General features: G+C 45.4%; 2 protein-coding genes across 2 annotated transcripts in view; both read left to right on the forward strand.

Moving 5' to 3' along the window:
• Window positions 1-576, forward strand: part of LOC126547025 (nose resistant to fluoxetine protein 6-like) — a 41,471-nt gene extending 40,895 nt beyond the window's left edge. The window contains exon 13 of the mRNA XM_050194844.3: window positions 135-576. Coding sequence (XP_050050801.3) covers window positions 135-434 — 300 coding nt within the window. The 3' untranslated portion in view covers window positions 435-576. The remainder of the gene's footprint in view (window positions 1-134) is intronic.
• A 12,663-nt stretch (window positions 577-13,239) lies between these two features.
• Window positions 13,240-14,998, forward strand: LOC126547027 (uncharacterized). Its single transcript, XM_050194846.3, has 3 exons — window positions 13,240-13,420; window positions 13,572-13,792; window positions 14,076-14,998. The coding sequence occupies exons 2-3, from the start codon at window positions 13,607-13,609 to the stop codon at window positions 14,820-14,822; spliced, it is 933 nt and encodes a 310-aa protein (XP_050050803.2). The 5' UTR covers window positions 13,240-13,420; window positions 13,572-13,606; the 3' UTR covers window positions 14,823-14,998.
• Window positions 14,999-20,608: the final 5,610 nt, after the last annotated feature.

Raw genomic sequence — 20,608 nt, forward strand, 5'->3', positions numbered from 1 at the left:
AAATCGTATGGACTATGATGAAGAATTCCGAGCATTTAAAAGCTGTGTGAATTCGGCTCCCGTTTCAGGCCACCGGTAAGTATTTTCACTGCGGTTTCAGTTAACCATGACGTTCTATCTGGCTTTTCTGGCAGACGTCCTTCGCCATGGTCGTACTCACCTGGGGCTTTCTTCTTACCTACCTGCTCTACGTGTACTGCGAGGCGCCAGCGTGCAGAATGACGGAGCTCCTCTTCAAGACTCGGTGCACGAAAAGCGACAGTACAGCCGGCGACGAGCTGCCGATCGTCTTCGGTTCCGAAGAAATACTGCCGCACATCGGCGCAACGTTCCCCAAGGCCGAAAAGGAGAGTGCAACGAAGAAGATGGGCACCATAAATACATTGGACAGTTTTCATCGCGGCAACAGTAGCCTTGTAAGCTGCCATCTATAGTTTCGTTTTCTGCAGTGGAGTTCCTACCAGTAATGCTCAAGAAGCCATTATGTACAAATGTTCTCATGAGATAGCCTGAATTAAAAAAGGCCGAAATTGAGCACGAGTGTTTTAAGCATAAATAAACATGAAGAATCAACAACTTTTCTGTTTATTATTGCTGAAGGTAACATGCATCTCATGCTGCATAAGCGTCCTCCAATATGTCTTGAAACTGCACCTTCAGTGAAGAAACTTGCAACAACGTGCCATTCACATTTAAATGGCACGCCACCATTTGAATACTCATTGTCGTCACTTATGTACCACTGAAGAGGTTCAAATATCTGTCGCTAGTTGCAGCATTCCTTTTTTTTTTTTTTTTGCAAGAACGATAGTCTTGCAATGGTCGTTAAAAATTTTCTGTAAGATTTCCTGATCGCGGACGTGATGATGTTGCGCAGCTTTTTGTTGGTTTGCCTATACTAAATAAATATAAATATTCGTTATAGGAAAGACGCTCGCGATGGGTTGTACGCATGCGGCGGGCATGCAATCGCTTCATACCCAGTGTCCCACGTAACTTGAGCGAAACCTAAAAAATAGGCAAATGCCAGTTATCCGGACCGAACCAAGCCAATGTTGTTTGCCGTCGCTTTGAGATACTGAGATTAGTTGTTGCATTCCGCCTGAGACATAATTAGTCTTAATTAGCTAATCAACTTCTCAAGCATTCTAATTAGATGAAAAGTGCCAATGAGAAAATTGTAGAGCAACATGAAAAACTCCCGCTGCAGCTTTCTCTTGCTCAATATGTGCGACATAAAAGTGTTTTTCCGAGCACGAAAGAAGCCCGCGAATACACGAAAAATTGCCATGCGACTGACCGCTCGACGCACTTTGCGTATGATCGCGAGCTTCTTTCATGCTTGGAAAAACACTTTTATGTCGCACGTATTGAACAAGGTGTCTCATTTAGTTCATTGAAGACACCATAGAAGACACTGGAGACAAGCAGGAATATATATGCGTAGAAGAGTGTTCAGTGATTATCAGCAAAGTTCCTAATTAAACCAGAAGCGTAAAAGTGTTCCCTCACATGACACATACCTCGCCCCCAATTTTCATCAAATATGAACTCGATGTGACGTAAAGTTTTCTTGGGACTGTGGGAACTTATTATTTTTTTTATTTATAACATACTTCAGACCAACATTTGGTCCTTGCAAGACTCCAGGAACTCAATGTAGTAAATAATAAAAACAGCAAAAAAATACAGAAAATGACCAAGTGTCAAGCAAATGTTACTAAATAACACAGTTATATACACACACAGCATAGAAAAAGTACTTCGCTTATAAAATTAGCTAGTAAGTGCGGCAGGGGGAGTTCCTCGGTGATGCTGCGCGAGGGAAGAAAGAAATTTTGTATATGTCCTGGCAAAAATAGGGTGTGAGCGCATTTGGTTGATCGTGACGTGTGCGCCTTGTGGATAGAGGGGTTACATATCCAGCGGGGTCTGGGGACATTTCGCGATTAATGAGCGAGTGTAAAATATTCCGGCGAAGCATGTGCCTCCGTGTATGGAGGAGGGGTACATTATTTGCGACCATTAGCTGTGTAGGGGAATCGGTGCGTTTAAACGTACAACGGATAAAACGAACGGCCTTTCTCTGAATTTTCTCAATATTTGTTTAAGTGCTTAGTTTAGTGCACGGATCCCATGTAATACTAGCATATTATAGTTTGGGTGTAATAAAAGTGAGATAACTAAGTAATTTAACGCTGGCAGGTGAATTTCTGAGCATGTGTCTTAAAAAGAGGGTTTTCGGAAAGCAGAAGAGCAAATATTGTTAATATGTAAATTGCAAGAAAGGGTGTTAGTGAATGTTAGATCTAGGTATTTGTAGGTTTCAACTTGCTTTAGCGGGACAGAGGCCAGCGTGCACTCGTGTTTTAGTGGGTTTTTCTTAGGTGTCATGCGAAGACCGACCGTTTTACCTTTGCTCAAAGCCACGCCCCACTCACCACACCATTTTTGTATGTTCTGTAAACTTAAATGAAGTTCAGTTTGGTCATGCAACGCAAATATTTTGCTATATAAGACGCAGTCATCTGCAAAAAGCCTAATTTGTGTAGCACGTGTGACAACGGTGACGATATCATTAATGTACAATAGAAACAGCAATGGCGCCAGAATGCTGCCCTGGGGTACACCGTGTGTAACGGGGAGACAGCTAGAGTTGGAACCATCAAGTGAAACAAACTGCACGCGATCGGAAAGATAATCTGCTATCCATGCAGCTAGAATATCAGGAAGCTTTTGAATAAGTTTACAATGAACTAATGTAGCGGATAATGGCCGCATAGCGTTTTTTAGCACTTCATAAAATATTTTTTGCTTACAAAAGCTGTAATTTAACCACATGCAGATAACTTCGCATATATCCTGGGCCATTACGTTTGCCCCAGCTTCTTCAAATGTAACGTTGATGGCACTTTGAGTTATTTGCCGGAAGCAGCCTAAGTTACGCACCGTTCGTAAAGCACACTTGTAACTCTACGGAGAAGGTCAATACATAATTTACTGCAAAGGCTGTGACCAAACCATCCACCTTATATTTCGCTTACACATAACCCATAACATTTTCCTTTTCATTTCACCAAATATAAACAAGGTGCCTTTTTTAGTTCGCCGTTGACAATTGGGGAGACTAATACGTGCCTCGTGGAATGCATGAAAACAGGCAAAAAGAAATGTATTGAGTAATTATTGCCGATAATTATAATTACACTCGAAACATCGAAATTTGTCCCCACATCTGCGCTACCATGAACCCTATTACCACTGAATATGAACACGAAATAATGTACAGTTCTCCTTGGACATTGGAAACCTTTGCGAATAAAGGATGCATAACGCTTTCAAGTACATGCTTAAGAGGAAGCTTTAGCTCGGGCCCAACTCCGATGCGGCCTATTCAATTACATGTAAAACACGAAAACGCTTTCCTGAGATAACCCTAGGAAAGATTTGAATGAAATTTGTTGCATTTGAGAGTGAAACTTAAATTCTAGTGACTGTTGGAAGCAGAATTTCGGGTTATGGTCTGAATGTTGTTAAAAGAATTTTAAACAATTCACAAGTTCGAAAGAAATAGACGCACGAAGTTTATAAATTAGTATCTCTGCATCAAGAACAGATATCGCGGTTGTGTAAGCGACATCCATTGGATGATTATTAAAAACGCACAAATTTGACTTGTCGTTTTATATGTTACGAGAATTTATTACGTTGTGTACAAGGGTTCTGCAAAAGCTGTATTTCTATATTACTAAATATTTTGAGATTTATGTGTAACATATTAATTTTGTCCGCTTTAGATGTACTATGATATGCAATTCACCGAATTGTGGTACCATTTCTTTGCTGAGTTACAGAGTTGTTAACTTGATCGTTTCGTTTCCTGAAAATTTTCAATTTTTGACAGTTTATAATAAAAATTAACAACTTAAACCGAAAATTCAAAACAAACAGTCACTATATTTTTAGTTTGTCTCTTAAATACAACAAACCTCGTCAAATTTGGTGCAGTGGTTGCCGAAAAAAAAAACGAATTCTTTTATATGTAATTAGACAGGAGCATACGAGCTAAAGTTTTTTTTTTTTTTTTTTTTTTTGCAGAGCGACGTAATAACCGATGTAATAACCGACGCCCTTGAAACTTTCCCCACGCACCACAAATAAGAAGCGCCCGTATTCCATGAAAATATCAACTTTGTGGGAAGTTGAGCTCTTTTGAGACATTGATCAAACCTTCTCCTAAAATACCCGTGTAAAGTTCTGTAACTGTCCTTGTAGTAATTTTCAACAAAGGCTGCAATTTACCTACAGACCTTAAATTTTACATACACGTTACATGGCCCTGATTTCCCACAAATCTGGAATTGAAATCCAGGAGCGCACATTTTTTGGGCTAGTTGGTTCGTCGCAGTAATTGAGGTCATATCGCTGGATTCACACGGACAAGAAAGACGACAGGACGCGCGCTATTTGCGCATGTCCTGCGCTCAAATTTCACATTAGGCAGTATCGTGATTGTCGGTGTATTCTTTTCCTTCAGGCTGACGCATTCCTTCCCAAAACTGAAGTTTCGTGACGTTACTAGACAGTTTTAGTTGCACGTACGTAGAGGCTTCACGTACGCAAACGTGAAAAGCCTACGTGCCTTACGTGCACGCCATCTGAAACGCTTTTAGCTACACGTACAGGTGCTCCCAGAATAATTCGGAACGCCCGACACGCAGCTGCTGCTCGGCGGAGCGCGTCGGCGGATAAATACAGGCAATATCTGCGCATGCGTGGTCTCCCTAGCGAGCAAGTTTCGCTCCCTAGTGCATCTAGATTGGCGTTGTCTTGCTCCAAAAAGGTAACGCTAGGTGCCCTTTAGCATTGTGCAATGGGGCTGGGCGAATGAATGTCTGTAGAACAGCATGCACCGTAATCTCTAAATAAAGGCTTGTGGATTCCTTGCAGCATATACTCGCCATGGTCTGCATCGCGTCTGGGAGATGGCAACGCTTTGCGTGATTACGTGCAAGTGAGGCGGCTTGGCTACAACGGCATCGCTGCCTGTTTTTCAAACGTGTTAGCCTGTCCTACGAAGTATTAGTTCTTATTAAATTATCTGCCGATCCGTGTTACTACTAGCTTCGTAATACGAGGACAATTTCGAGTATTATATGACTCTCTTAACGGGTGTGTCTGTGATAGTGGCAATAAAATAGTTTACAAAATGAAATAACGCGGCACGTTCATGAAGGCCAATTTCACGCAAATGAAGTCACTTCATGCAAAGCGCACTCTAATGAACTCTTCAGAATTTCAGTCATTTATTGGCGCACCACGTCACGTGGTTCGCATATGTTGTGCGCCAATCAATCACGGAATCTGCACCATTGGTAGCGAGTATCCTTAAGTATTGATCGCGTGTCGGCGTTTGTTGCCGTAGATACTCATTTTCGTACTCATTTTCTTTTGCTCAGAGGTACAATGATAATCAAGGGTAGGCTGTGTGAGCTGAATGCAAGAAAAAATAGTAAGGAGAAAATAGCAAATCTAAATAACAGGAAGAAAACTGGGCTTATTTTTTCCACGGGAAACAAAAAGAATCGAAACGTAACTGTGTTTGGTCTAAAGCGGTTGGCATGTTCCGCTATCAATATCTCGAATGCGCCGTCCGCGCGAAGCGCAGCTTGTATGCTGCGTGGAATTGACGCGTAGAGCGCATCTACGAAGTCCCTCCTCTCACCAAGGTGTTTCCACTCGCGCGTTATGACGAGCCATGCAGATCTCGTCGGCACTGGTCCCTTCCAGATTCAGCTTGGATAAACTTTCCTTCATCATGCCCCACACGTTCTACATAACATTAAAGTCTGCACCTTTTGGAGGCCCGTCAAGAACTCGAACACCATGTGCTTTAAGTTTTTCCACAACTCTGGCGGTGTGCACGGGGCTCAGGTCTTGTTGGAACAAGTAGCAGCCATCTTTAAATGGCCCGTGCAGAGCGTATGGCAATAGGTGGTAGTCCAGAACATCGCAGTAAGCTTCAGCTGTGAACGATGGGGACAGTCGGATTAACGGACCGAGGCCCTCTTTGCTAATTGCTCCCCAAGCGTTGACAGCACAGCGGCCGCTGCTGTAGATCTCGGAAACGTACCTAGGCCCGTATCTACACGAAAATAAGGGAATAGATAATGGTCTTTACAGATGAAATACCTTTTGCGCATCCGAAGAGTTTTTACTCAAAATATCAGAAAGAAAACAAAATTCCTGCTGTTGGATATATATGGTCTCCAAACGCGGCGCTCTTGGTCCCATCTAGATGAAAATGTCGATTCATCTGAGAATATGACTTCCTTCCATTCTTCAGTCGTCCAGCGCTCATGTGCCCTGCCAAACTCAAGGCGCCGGCGTTTTTGGCGCTCCGTGAGGTGTGGCTTTTGTGCCGCGACAAATCCACGAAGACCAGCCTCTCGCATGCGCCTTCTAATTGTTTCCTCACTGGCTCTGAAAAGGATCGGCAACGGCTGCAGCAACAATAAGGAAGGTCGGACTCTTCCGACGTGCATCGGTGTCGTCCCGATAGTGCTGCATCTTTTAATCGGCCATCTTCATCCCTGTATGCTTGGATTATTCGGTTGACGTCACTTATAGACATTCCTGTGAGGCGGCATATCTCACATTGGGTTATACCTTGTGAACTGAGCTTAGTTGTATTTCTCTGTAAATTCATCGACACTCCTTTCGGCATGTTGCCTCCATTGGAATAGGGCGGAATTCGCGTAACTGGCATTGTTTAAATATGTTCGCATCTCTTTTTCAATGGAGCCGCCGATATTATCACGGTTGCATCAGACGAAAACGCCACCCTTTGCCAGTGCTGGTCATGGTTACCTACTATAAATATTTTGCGCAAATGTTAAATACGGCCCATATGAAAAATGCAAAAAAAAAAAGGCGCCCAAGCACCCGAACATGCCGTCACGAGCGCTTATGCTCCCACGCGAGTGCATTCGCAGACAGCTTGTCACAGACACCACCGGCCCAGCCCCCCTTGACAAAACGTTAAGGGGCATCTAGGGATACCGTTTTGCAGCAACGCAACACAACCTAGACACACTAGGGAGCCAACCTTGCTCGCTAGGGAGACCGCGCATGCGCAGACCGCGGTACTACTTCTTCCACGCGTGCGCTCCGCCGGCGAGCGGCCGCGTGTGTTGCGTTCCGAATTATTCTGGGAGCACCTGTACGCTACGCACGCCAAGAGGGACCCCGTAGCTACATCTATCGGGAAATGTGAACACGGCGGTAGCCAATTCAATCCTGTCGCCGCGTTTCGATGCAAGCCGTCTGCGCGCGCGCGGCCCGCTATCGCTTGTTCGTGATCTCGCGGAACTCCCGCGCGAAGCTGTCTACGTGCGCAAGAAACGCACGCAAAGAATTGAATCTCACGTACGTCCGTGAGACGCGCGCGCGCCCGCTACGTTGTACGCATGCGCACTGCTGACACGTAGAAGCTCTACGTACGCAAAGCCTCTACGTACGTGTAACTAAAACTGTTTACTGTCTGTGCCGACGCTCGTACTGAAGAGGGGTTTGTGCGCATGCGCGTACTACAGCAAGTCTCGCATACTATCACCATCGTAAGGCGTTGATGAATACCGTCTCGTCGATGCTTGCGCGATATATATAGTTCAAACTGCTGGAGGCTGTACATATAGTTCCAGCATCTTCTTTTCCTCAGCCTCCATACTTTCGCGTTGCCGCGGTGGTGCACGATATACCCCTTGGACTTTACCGTCTCTGAGACGGGAGCTCGACGCATCCTACCTGGTTTGTCTAAAAATCTATCCTGAAACTCTTGTCCCAGTCGTCGGCCGAGGTGAAAGTCGCAGTGTGACACCGCCGATGAGCGTTTCTTTTTATTATTGAAGTGAATATTAGGAGAGGTTGGTGCCTTTATGGTGGCACCGGCTACTCCTTGTCACTTGGCAAAGGAAACAAATTTGCGTAAAAAGGGAGAATAGCGACACTGAATATGGCACTCAGTAGAACACTAGATGAATAAAAAGTATACAATCCAACAGTACATCAGTCGCAAAGTTCTGTGCATTAGTTCAGTCCACGTACGCATATGTAAAGTCAGATATTTTGTACAGCCAAAACACACAACACATGTAATGCACTGCAAGTACAGAACAGAATTATACATATTGCGTAAAAGTTGCGATCACCACATAAACCAATTATGAACCACGAACCGATGAGCGTTCATGTGGTCACGTGACGCTGCCTTGGAATACAAGACTAGGCGCTTGCAGTGTGGCAAACGTTCATTCCAGGGGCCCCAGAACTTTTTTTTATTTAATTGTCATTACGACATGGTAATCAATGGTGAGCATCCTAATGTGCTTGCGCGCGTGCTGTACCATTCACTGGGCCGTAGCCTGCGCTCCCTCGTGTAATCTTAGAATGCAAAACTAATTTCAATGCACGCCGAAATGGCTCAATGCTTCGCTAGCGCTCGGTGCCGAAGTTCGCAAACAAAAGAAAATGATAGGGAGCCATAATCTTTGACTTAGGTCCCTCTTAGTGGCACTCGCACCTAGGCGTCGGTGTTTTTTAGGTTAACTTTAGGCGAACGCAAAGCACGAATCAAACTCAGAGGTAACTGTTTTCCACTAATCAGCCGGTTAAATATCATGCCACCTTCTTGTGTGTGACAGGTTAACTTTAGGCGAACGCAAAGCACGAATCAAACTCAGAGGTAACTGTTTTCCACTAATCAGCCGGTTAAATATCATGCCACCTTCTTGTGTGTGACGTCATTACTGACGCCGTTTCATCTGCTTTTTACTCCCGGGTTTCCAGGAATTTCGCCAAAGTCGCGCTCACGTGGTGGGTCTCTGAAGTCTAGGATTCTGTGCTTTGGTGTGCAGTAATCAGTGATTTCTAATTAATTATAATTATTCCAGACATTTCAGTAACTCAACATTTAACTAAACTTATGCTCTCTGAAATCATATCTATAATGAAACCCATGAATTTTCTACTGTACTATTTTTTTCTATTTTTTCATTTATTTGGAATTTCGTCCCCGGTCATCTCAGCAAGTGAAACGGAAGTGCTGCGCAGGAAACAAGAGCGTCACTCGATTGTCGTGCCACGAAAAACGCAAAGCTACGTTTGCGGCTTGTCGTCGTTTCTAACAAATATATATATATGCTGGGTGTCCCTGCTAAGTTGGACCAGGATTTAAAAATAAAATTAAAAAACCCCAAGAACTCTGGAAAAACCGTACCAACTGCATATTAGCGGTGGTCATGCTTACTACCACGATTTGTTTCTTCACAAAACAGTAATTAATTATATTGTTTTTTGTCAACTCTTTTATTATTGCTTAAACCTCTAACATGCCCATTGTAGAGTTGTAGTGCGCTTCAAATAACCTCGGATTCAAGCATCTTTTTTCATGCTAAAATTTTCCTGGTTATTTTTGCCAAGAAATACAAGCCCGCCAAACAAAAAAAAAAGAGAAAACGTGATGGGGCGTTTGCGTGGTTTCCTGGTTATTTTTGCCAAGAAATACAAGCCCGCAAAACAAAAAAAGAGAAAACGTGATGGGGCGTTTGCGTGGTTTCCTGGTTATTTTTGCCAAGAAATACAAGCCCGCAAAATAAAAAAAAAGAAAACGTGATGGGGCGTTTGCGTGGTTTCCTGGTTATTTTTGCCAAGAAATACAAGCCCGCAAAACAAAAAGAGAGAAAACGTGATGGGGCGTTTGCGTGGTTTCCTGGTTATTTTTGCCAAGAAATACAAGCCCGCAAAACAAAAAAAAAAGAAAACGTGATGGGGCGTTTGCGTGGTTTCCTGGTTATTTTTGCCAAGAAATACAAGCCCGCAAAACAAAAAAAAAAGAAAACGTGATGGGGTGTTTGCGTGGTTTCCTGGTTGTTTTTGCCAAGAAATACAAGCCCGCAAAACAAAAAAAAGAAAACGTGATGGGGCGTTTGCGTGGTTTCCTGGTTATTTTTGCCAAGAAATACAAGCCCGCAAAACAAAAAAAAAAGAAAACGTGATGGGGTGTTTGCGTGGTTTCCTGGTTATTTTTGCCAAGAAATACAAGCCCGCAAAACAAAAAAAAAGAAAACGTGATGGGGCGTTTGCGTGGTTTCCTGGTTATTTTTGCCAAGAAATACAAGCCCGCAAAACAAAAAAAAAAGAAAACGTGATGGGGTGTTTGCGTGGTTTCCTGGTTATTTTTGCCAAGAAATACAAGCCCGCAAAACAAAAAAAAAAAGAAAACGTGATGGGGCGTTTGCGTGGTTTCCTGGTTATTTTTGCCAAGAAATACAAGCCCGCAAAACAAAAAAAAGAAAACGTGATGGGGCGTTTGCGTGGTTTCCTGGTTATTTTTGCCAAGAAATACAAGCCCGCAAAACAAAAAAAAAAAGAAAACGTGATGGGGTGTTTGCGTGGTTTCCTGGTTATTTTTGCCAAGAAATACAAGCCCGCAAAACAAAAAAAAAGAAAACGTGATGGGGCGTTTGCGTGGTTTCCTGGTTATTTTTGCCAAGAAATACAAGCCCGCAAAACAAAAAAAAAGAAAACGTGATGGGGCGTTTGCGTGGTTTCCTGGTTATTTTTGCCAAGAAATACAAGGCCGCAAAACAAAAAAAAAGAAAACGAGATGGGGCGTTTGCGTGGTTCCCTGGTTATTTTTGCGAAGAAATACAAGCCCGCGAAAAAAAAAATAGAAAACGTGGTGGGGCGTTTGTGTGGCTGCTGTTGTGAAGAAACACGGCCGCAGTAAGAGTGTTAAAGTCTACTCTGTCTCTCGTTTGGATGAGTTCACTCGACGTAGGAACTTATCAGGTCATTTTTATCCAACGGGCAAAATGATTATAGTAGCCATCACCTTCCATCGTTCTCACACGCTTCAGCCTTTCCTTCCTTGAAACAGAATGAAAAGCTTTTTCTTTCTTTTTCGCTGTATCGCTTCGGCAGCGCTCGGCCAGCAGCATGCATTTGCGCCGCTATGCGATAACAGCCGTAGTAGGCCCAGATCCTAGATGCCTACAACCGGCGTAACGCCCCGTCACCCGCGGCCACAGTTGAGCTGCGGCTGTGCGTGTTCACCCATAGCATATTTTTTTTTTTTCCGTACTTTGCGGGCTCTTTTTCCTCAGCAGAAACAACCAAGAAAATTTTAGTACAAAAAAAAAAATGCTTGAATTCGAGGTTATTTGAGGCGCTCTACAACTTTATAATTGACATGTTAGAGATGAAAGAAAGAGCAAAAAAAAAAAAACAGAAGAAAACATTCAACCTCCATCTTGTTGCTTGAGCCACACACGCAGTAGCCGGACATGAAGACGCAGAGGTATAAGCACTGGTAGTTTCAGCCAATGGTCGAGTAAGCTCGATAGCAATCAACGAACATGGCATTAATTCCCGTCAGCATGCTTCTCCCGCGGAAAACGAATGCGATGCAGTGAAACTTGTTTTTCTAGTGACTCTAGCATTCCAACTAATTATGAATATAAACTTCCAGACATAAATTTGATATTTGTTGACTGTTAACGGGGTGTGAGTCGCGTGGGACCTGCACCTGGCAGGACAGCTGAGAATTTAGCCTGTGCGATTTGGACAAACTACGCCGGGCGGTAATGGCAGACGATGATGATTATTATTATTATACACCTTGAAAACAGAAAAGTATACAGACAGGTAGAAAAACAGTGGCAACAGCAGGCTGGTCAATGCCGCTGCAAATGTTAAATGGGATATATATATATATATATATATATATATATATATATATATATATATATATATATTCCAAGATCATTGTTATGGGAGCAATGTTCCCCTGAAGGTGCTACAATATATGGGGCGCCGTAGTTGGAAGTGGGGCTCTGGAACCTGCATTTTGTAAGGTTCCTTTCGCCTATATATTTATATATCCCTGCCGCGGCGGCCGCATCTCGATGAGGGTGAAATGCAAAAACGCCTGTGTCCCGCGCATTGGGGCCACGTTAAAGAGCGACTTGTGGTCGAAATTAATCCAGAGTCCCCCACTACGGCGTGCCTCACAATCAAATCTTGATTCTTGTGCGTAACAGCCCACAATTCATTTCATTCATATCTACACAATGATGCTTCGTCCCATTCGTGCGCATAAGGATGTCCTGAATTTCAGTGGGCATGCTTCTTTTATTTCTTTTTTATTATTGCGGGTGCTTTTTTCTAACTTAATAAGTGATTTTAATAGCATGAACAGCTCTGTAGAAGAAACGTCACGTCAACGTTTGGAGTTATATCCTATATCAAATATATACGCTACAACGATGTCCTCGATGCTATAAAAACATTTGGCCACGACTATGTGGACAGCCGATTCCTCACCAGTGCGCCTGCAAAACAGGTCATTTGGGGTTACCGCACGTGGGATCGGGCCACGTCGGCGGCAGAAAGGACGCGTCGCGCTCTGCGTGTTGTGTAGCACTTCTATACTTTACACGACAATAGAGAGACACATCGTTTGCGATGCATCGCCGCACGCCTCGCTGTCACACCTGCGATAGACTGCGAGGTGCAGCCGTGCACTTTCTGCACTTGTCTACGACGCTTAGAAGTTCGGGGGCGAAAAGTATCGGAACAAGGCCGCCGCGCTCGCTTAGTGACTATGGCGTTGAGTTGCTGAGCTCGAGGGTTCGATACCGACCTCTTTTTGATGGGGGCGAAATGCAATAACGCTCGTGTCAGTATACTTAGGTGGTCAAACCCAGGTGGTAAAAATTATTTCGCAATCCGTACAGTCCGCCCCTGCGATGTGCCTCATAATCAGATCATGTTTTGGGCATGTGAAACCCGAGAATTTAATAATTCAGCATCGGAAGAGCTCGATATCGTGTTGGAATGAAGACGTGAAATTCGGCATCAACAAATATCGACAATGACACTATAGAACAACGCATCAAGTCGTCATTACGCAAATGCTAAACAATGATTTTGACATGGCGTCGGAACAGCGTAAATGTTTTCGTCCAATACTACTTCGAAGTTGGAACCAGTGCGCGCGCGTCGCAGACATGAATACAATGCTGAATTTCAAAGGGCAAATGACACCACGTATATCTTTTTTCGCTGCTTACACCATGCCTCGCACGTAGCAGTTACACCTTGCACGAAATCGTGCAGTTATCAAGGGTGCGCACTCAGAGCGCTAGTCGTGGCGCGTCACGTTACCGCCAATCGAGGCCGCGATATATTATCCGCAAGATAGGACCACGAACGAGGTGGATATATAGGCATGGCTAACGTGTCTAGTGTTCTAGCATTTCAGCCCCCGTTGTGAGCAGAGCAAAGGCGTCCAACGAAAGTTTCTGCCGATCAGAAAGCCGCTGCCTGCAAATATTTTTATCGAAACTAGGGCTGTTAGGTACGTATTTTGTTTGCGTATTATGAAAGGTATAGGAGCACGCTTGGTCATTCGCGCATATGCCCGCGTGTGACTTACATTGTGTCGGAGGGTACGAGTGAGGGTCGCAAGCCTAAAATCCTAGTGTTCAGTAATTTTTTTTGCCAACCAGGTTCTAACGCAGCCTAGACCTTCGCCTGTGTTCACATGGATAACCCAAACGAAGAGAACGACTCCAGCAACAGTGGCTCTGACGAAGGGACGCCAATAGGCAGCGTGGAACACGGAACCCATCAGAGCTCTACAACGCGACCTCGGCATTCACCCATGCCGGAAGAGGACGAACGCGAGCTGACCTCAGATTCTGCGCAGTCTGAACGATCGTTGCCGCAGGTGAGTATCGCGGAAGGATTCAGAGCTGAAGATTGGCACGAGATGGGCACATGGGTACCTGTTTACCTGTTCAGCTTGAGCCTGAAATTCTAGTTACGTAAACTATACTTAAGTTTACGCGAGTGTCAGTTAAGGGCTGTTGCTATTACCTTACAAGAAAAAAAATATGGCGCCGCGGGACTGCGGTAGGCCATATGCGTGCAATTCAGCTGAATTGTAGATAGTGAGCCCGTATAACTACGTGTACGTGTACGAGTGCCAACAGCTGTGTCTTCTAACGCAGGCCGGATGTTCTCAAGAAATGAGCCGAACATCACGTTGCAGTTCCGCTGACGTCCAGTCTGAGGCCGCCGGAGGCAGCCGCGACAGCGTTCATGGGGGCCGCCCGGCGACCGCGCCGCCCATGCCCAAGGACCTCATGCGCGAGCCGTTTTTGCAGACCTATTCGGACAGCCAGATCGATCTAGCAGCCCGACGCCTGAGGGTAATCAAGGTCACCTGCAAACGTGCTGAGGCGGAGGGCCTGCCCTTGGATCCGGCCGCTGCGGCTCGAACAGCGGCTGCCGTGCAAAAGGAAGATCTCGAGAAGCGGGAAACGGCGAGCGCGCCGTCCACGTGCAACCCACGTGGGCATCCCAGGGGCACTAGTGCGGGTAGGGAGTCGACAGTAACTGGCAGCGAACGCAGCTCATGGATCATTGCAGAAGACATGGACGTAGCTAGTACTCAGTCGTACAACCCAGAGGATGACACTATACCTATGGGTTGGTTGCCCCGTAGTTACGTGCGCTACTGTCACGCCCGTAGCCGCGGCTGGTTTCATAGACACAGACTTCTGATAATCTGGTCTATCGCCATCGTCGGGGCAGTGCTTGGTTTTGTTTTACTTGGTATGCTTCTGCAGCACATCAAGCGTGGGAATCAAAGCCTGGGCATGACTTCTACTGAATCAGAAGCTTGGACAATTTCACAGCCTCCTAGCGGTGATTCCGATGACGAAAGTCAACCGCGAAAGAAGGCTTTCCTCTGAGCCACGTGGGGTGCTCCCAGGAGCCAAGCAACGTCAAGAATCTTCGCCAATGAAACCACGCTCCTATTTGTGTCGTCTTTCCCCTATAGGACCAGGACGCCGTGCTGGCTATCCGTGTGTATTTTTTTACCGCAAAACACCAATGCTGGTTTTAATAAAGCAATATTGAACCGTCATGGAGTCAGTCAGCAGATTTCTCGGCTCTCTGCTATACGCTTGAACGGGTGGCTTTCTTTTTGTAGCGAACAGCAATTATGCACTTAGGGAATGGGCTGAGCGTGTCTGTCTATTCTTAGGAACTGTGAGCGATCACCATACATTTAAAAAATGCGGGGGGTGTCTAACTAGAGCCCATAAAAGGGTCTATGACACCATACTTTCGCAATGCCACTTTCAATTCCACCGCTTTCTCTGCACATCGCACAACCACAGTGAAAATAGCCGGAATACTCCATTTCGCGATTATTGTCAACGTTAAAAAGGCCCTGAACCAGTTTTTATCGAAGTCGAGAAGTGCATTTGAAGTTTAATTAGACTGTTTCAGAAATACTTTACCGCAAAAGTACTTCAATCTGTTGAGCAGAAGCGAAGGTATTGGCAATCGGACGTCCGGTATACGCTGTGCTTCCGCTCCATCTTCGATGACTGGTACTGCGAAGGCTACGGCGGAGCGGGGCGTGCCCACAACGCTCCGCCTACTGAACGTCACCGTGGCACGCAGTTCAAAGTTCTGTGGTTCAAGTTTGATTTTGGGTGTACATGTGCACGCCAGCACTTCCAAATTTGACGCGCCAAACGGGATTGTCCTCAGCGAGCCACAGTGCACTGTGTCAGCGGACTCGTTGCGGTTGCGACGTCTGCGCTACATAGCAGACCGCAGCTACATGCAACTTCGAATGAGGTCTAGCGGGCCGGGCGGCGCTTTCCCGCTGAGGTGTTGCGCGTGAAACAATTGTGCGAGTGCGCCGCGAGCAAACTGGATTGGGCCGGAGACGCGCTCCGAGGCATATTCAACGTGCTGTCGCTGCGGGCGCCGAGGCCGACTGCGCATTGTACGCACTTGATCTAGTGCTTCGTTTCCACTGCAAATTTATGCTCACACCATTTTGACATACACATTAGAGTCATGGATTATACAACTCGACGTTTTTAATCTTGCTGTCGTTATGAAGTGCATCGCCAGCGGGCGTTCGTTGAGCCCGCTGAGCCTACACAGTACATATTTTAAAAGTCTATATTTGCTTTGGTGCGCCTGTGGCTTTTGTTGGCTCTTACCAATTGTAATCTTAGCCCGGTGAATAGCTGTCTTCAACACAGATTTCTAAAAGTAACAGCAGTCACCAATCTGTAACATGATGCTACGTAAGAAAATTTCATCGTGTTGTTTCACGCCCGCTTCTTCTTGTTGGAATATTAAAGAGCGCGCAAAATAATCGAAGAAAATATTATAGCGAAAAAAACCAGGTTTATTTAGTGCGTGGCGCGAACAAGAGAAACGGATTACTAAACTTCTAGGCAAATCAAATAGTACATAGACATATTCACGACATATATATAATAAAAAAAAACATCACATACTGTAAATGCACTAATTTAAAAGGTAACTCTCGACCGGAATAAGCGTGCTTGCAGTAACAAACATGGCACCACCACACATTTCTTCATGGGAACGCGCTTGGCAGCTTAAGTGTAGCTGGAGCCTTATCACAACAAAAGTGCACAACATTTATAGTGCACTCTCGAGGGAACCGACCCCACGTGTACCAATGGGCTTTCTGAGAGAAGGAATCATGGCTATGATTGCACGCTAACATGAACAGTAGTGTTAAGAGAAAAAACATTACTTACGTGTACTCAGACTGAATCGGGGTGACTGGGAAGTAAAGACCTATGTAATCTCGATGGCTGGTCCGCTAATCTTCAATGGCCCAGCATGTGAAATGAAGTAGAAACATAGAAGTCTCATCGAATGCTATTTGCTATTCAGATGGTATGCGATTCCTGAATTCACTATGAGATATGAGTGAGTAGTCGCTTCCGTTATCTGCTTCGTTATTGTCGTTATGATAGTGCACCGGATACCTGAAAGCGGTCGTTTATATACGGGGTGTTTCAGCGAACACTGCGAACACAGAATCTTTGAAGGGGGCTTCTGGCAGATATCGCAATTCTAGTTCATGAGCTGGTATACTCTAAGAGGCGGACATAACTTGAAAAAAAAAGTGAACTGCTTAATCGACTAATTAACAAAAATCACTAATTGAGTTAACTAATTATCTTATGACCCATAATGCAATTTACAAATTCTAGCGGTGGGGTTCGCAGGGCTGATACGCTTGGAAGGAATTCTCAGGATGACACCCGTTTCGAGATATTGATTCCCGAGCTTTGCAGAGAGATGCACTGGCGTTCCAGTTAATTTGTTAACAAACGTCGTTTTATGCATTGAAGCACACAAGTAACTGGAACGCCAATGCATTTCTCCGCAAAGTTTGGGAATTAATATCTCGAAACTGATATCGTCCTGAGAATTCGTTTCAAGTGGATCCGCCTTCCTAACTCAACGGCTAGAATTTGTAAATTGCAATATGAGTCATGAGGTAATTATTTAAAAATGTAATCAGTTCATTGTGGTAATTAGTCGATATTGCATTTCAATTTTTTTATTTTTTTTTGCAAGTAGGGTCCGCCGCTTCGAGTAGACCACCTCATGAACCAGAATTGCGCTATTTGCCACAGGCCACCTTTAAAGATTTGGGAAGTGTTTGCTGAAACACTATTTGGAAGCTGCTCAGTTGAGCAAGACATACAGTTGGGAACGGCATTACATGCAGGTTTGAAATATAAGATATCCGTAACCAGTCTTTATGGGAAATCAGACTCAACAATAATTTCATTTTGTTTAAACTCCTAGAAAAAAGCCGGAAAACATTTTACCTTCGTTTTTTAAATAAGTTCTGGGGTTTTACGCGGCAAAACAACGATCATACCATTATGAGGCATGTACCCGCGGCGTTTGAGTTTTCGCCACCTAGGGTTGTTTAACATGCACCTAAATATAAGTAAACGAGTGTTTTTCCATTTCATGCCCATGAAATGCCACAGCATGTATTGAACCCGTAAGCTCCATTTAGAACCCAATGACAGAGGGCTCCATTTAGAAGCCCACTGTCCTCAATACAGCGCGCACCGGCTGTCACTAGCGACCGCGTTGGCACGCCTTGACGACAGGCCGCTTTCAGAACAGTCAGTTTTGGAATGGCGACATGAACTGTCGTCGCAGCGAAAGTCGGTCAAGGCTTTGTTGGCCTTTTTACGTTTCAGTGGCCTATTAGAAAGACTATAATGACCCCATTCCGTCTCTTTTCGTATTTTTCTCTCACGCTTTTATTTTTGTCACGCTCTTCTTTCCGTCTTTACTTCCCCTTTCTCTTCCCCTAGTGGAGGGTAGCAAACCGAAGGTTTTAACTCTGGTTAACCTCCCTGCCTTTCTTTCATTTGCATCTCTCTCTCTCCCCAATGTCATAGCCACTACTGCCACTAATTAAGCTTCCGCGCCGGCTTTTTTCTTCTTTTAATGCCTGGACTGGCAAAAAAAGTCGCAGTTTCGCCTGAAAGGTGAAGCATCGATTGCGATAGCAAATTAGTAGATAGCTACATGAAGTAAGGATAGTAGATTTATCGGCCGTGTAGACTTATAAACATTCGCTTAAAGGGCCCCTGAAATGGTTCGGTCAAATTTTGTAGACGCGTAGGGTACAGCTAAAGTTAATATTTCGCACCACAATTTGTGTGAAGCGTCTCATATTAAGAGAGTTACGGAAGATTACAAGTCACCCTCCTCCGTAGCCATGCATTTTCTCCTCAACTCGTTCGCCGAGTGATGGGGGAACGAGGATCGAACTCCGCCTTCACTGGCTCTGCGCCATGATGGCACGTCTTGCCGTCTACTTCCGGTTCTCTAGAAGCGAGCGCGCGAAACCTCTCCAACCTCGCCGCCAGCTGCTTGTCAGTCGACCCCAAGGGAGTTCTATCGAAGCAGCATGCGTTGCGAGCATTCTGTCAGAGCACCGAACGTGTCTGGTATTCCGGTAACCACAGGTGAGCTGGGCATTTCGACGGAGCGGTGGAGGCATAAACTCAAACTGATGAGTGAACTTCAGCGTAGACGTACGTGAGCGGCCTGATCGGTCTACACGGTCCAGCCACCTGGTGGCGCAGAGCTTAACCAGCCAAAGAAAGAGCTAATATTGTTCTAACCAAGTGTAAAACATTTTAAACATTTACAAAAACAACGTGTTATCGATTGCGATCTTGCGAAAAACTTACACCAGCAGCAAAGAAGAATGTACTTCGTTACTGCTACTGTGTTTGATTGAGCACTGTGCCACCAGGTGGCTGCACCATGCAGACCATTCACGTTTGCGCTTCTGATCATCCCGTGAAATGGCACGGCCAAACGGCCAGGACCTGTCCCCTTGTGCTTGCGTTTACACGAATACCGGACTCGCGAAACGCTATTGTATAGCAACAGTACGATGCGCTGGAGCCATCCACACGTCTGCTGCCTTGCAGAGGGACACGATGTCGCATCTTGACATATTGCCAGTCGCCACGTTTGCAGCCCACAATGCAACAAAGGCGAATCATGGTGCAAGCGAAAAGACTGAGGCCGACACTGATCGCGGAGCTCTGTTAAGAACGGCTCAGCTGAGGTGCAAGTGTTGCCAGCCAGTTGCGACAACGGGCGTCAACGCTTCCTGGAGCGCCGCCGCAAGCCTCTAGCCACGGCGTCACTTAGTCGCCATTGTGACTGAATGCGTTCGGCGGGCCAACTATTGTTACCGAACCCACCAACGCCGCCCTGTTCTGCTATGAGTGGGGGAGTTGCCGCGGGAACGTCGACGAAGGCCCCGTCCCACGCGCCGACCAAGACGCAGGACAATGGCTACCCGCGGGCGCGCTACCCAGATCAGCTCCGAGTTCTACGAAGCCCCTCTGACGTCGGCTCCGGACCGTGCACCTGTGTGTGTGTGTGTGTGTGTGTGTGTGTAAGCAGTCCCGGGGAGAGGCGGCGTGTTTACAATGACTGGACGACCGTTTCCGTCCCCTTGGAATCAAGGGGGGACCGAGTGCTTATAAGCCGCTGTTGTGCGGATGCTCGACACACTTTTCTTAAGCAGTCATGTTGGACTGAAACACTCTCTCAAGCAGTCGTGTTAGACTGACGTACTTTCTCTCGAAGTCATGCTAGACTGATGAACTGCATGTAAATACTGTAAGTAAACCCATATTTCCTCGTTCTCGATGAGAAACAGTCCTTCCCTTCATCAACGTCCTCCGCGTGGTTAAGTTGGAGGACGGCAGGGGCCAGCTACCTTCTAATTCATGCCGGACTCCAATCTTGACAACGGGTTACGAACGGCGGGATTGAGCCCCCAATCATAACAGCTCTCGTCAAAACGAAGCACGTTGTAACACAAGCAGACGACACTTGCTGTGTGCCGGAATTGCTTAAGTGTACCGAGAAATTGTTCTTGTGCGTTCTATTTCTGTTACTTTCTTTTTATAGAAGCAAATTAAGTCACATTCCAACTATTAAGAAGAACATTTGTTCACCATAAAGTTGGAAAAATGATCGATGACGCGCCCAGGGCAGCCAGTCCGATAGCTCGCCCTACTGACGTCAATTGGGTGAATGAAATTAACCCAATTAACCCAAAGATGAAATTAACACCATATTCTTACAAAACACAGCGGAATACTGTTCAATCCTACTAGAATGC

The sequence above is a fragment of the Dermacentor andersoni genome, chromosome 1, assembly GCF_023375885.2.
Source record: "Dermacentor andersoni chromosome 1, qqDerAnde1_hic_scaffold, whole genome shotgun sequence".
In the NCBI taxonomy this organism is placed as follows: domain Eukaryota; kingdom Metazoa; phylum Arthropoda; class Arachnida; order Ixodida; family Ixodidae; genus Dermacentor; species Dermacentor andersoni.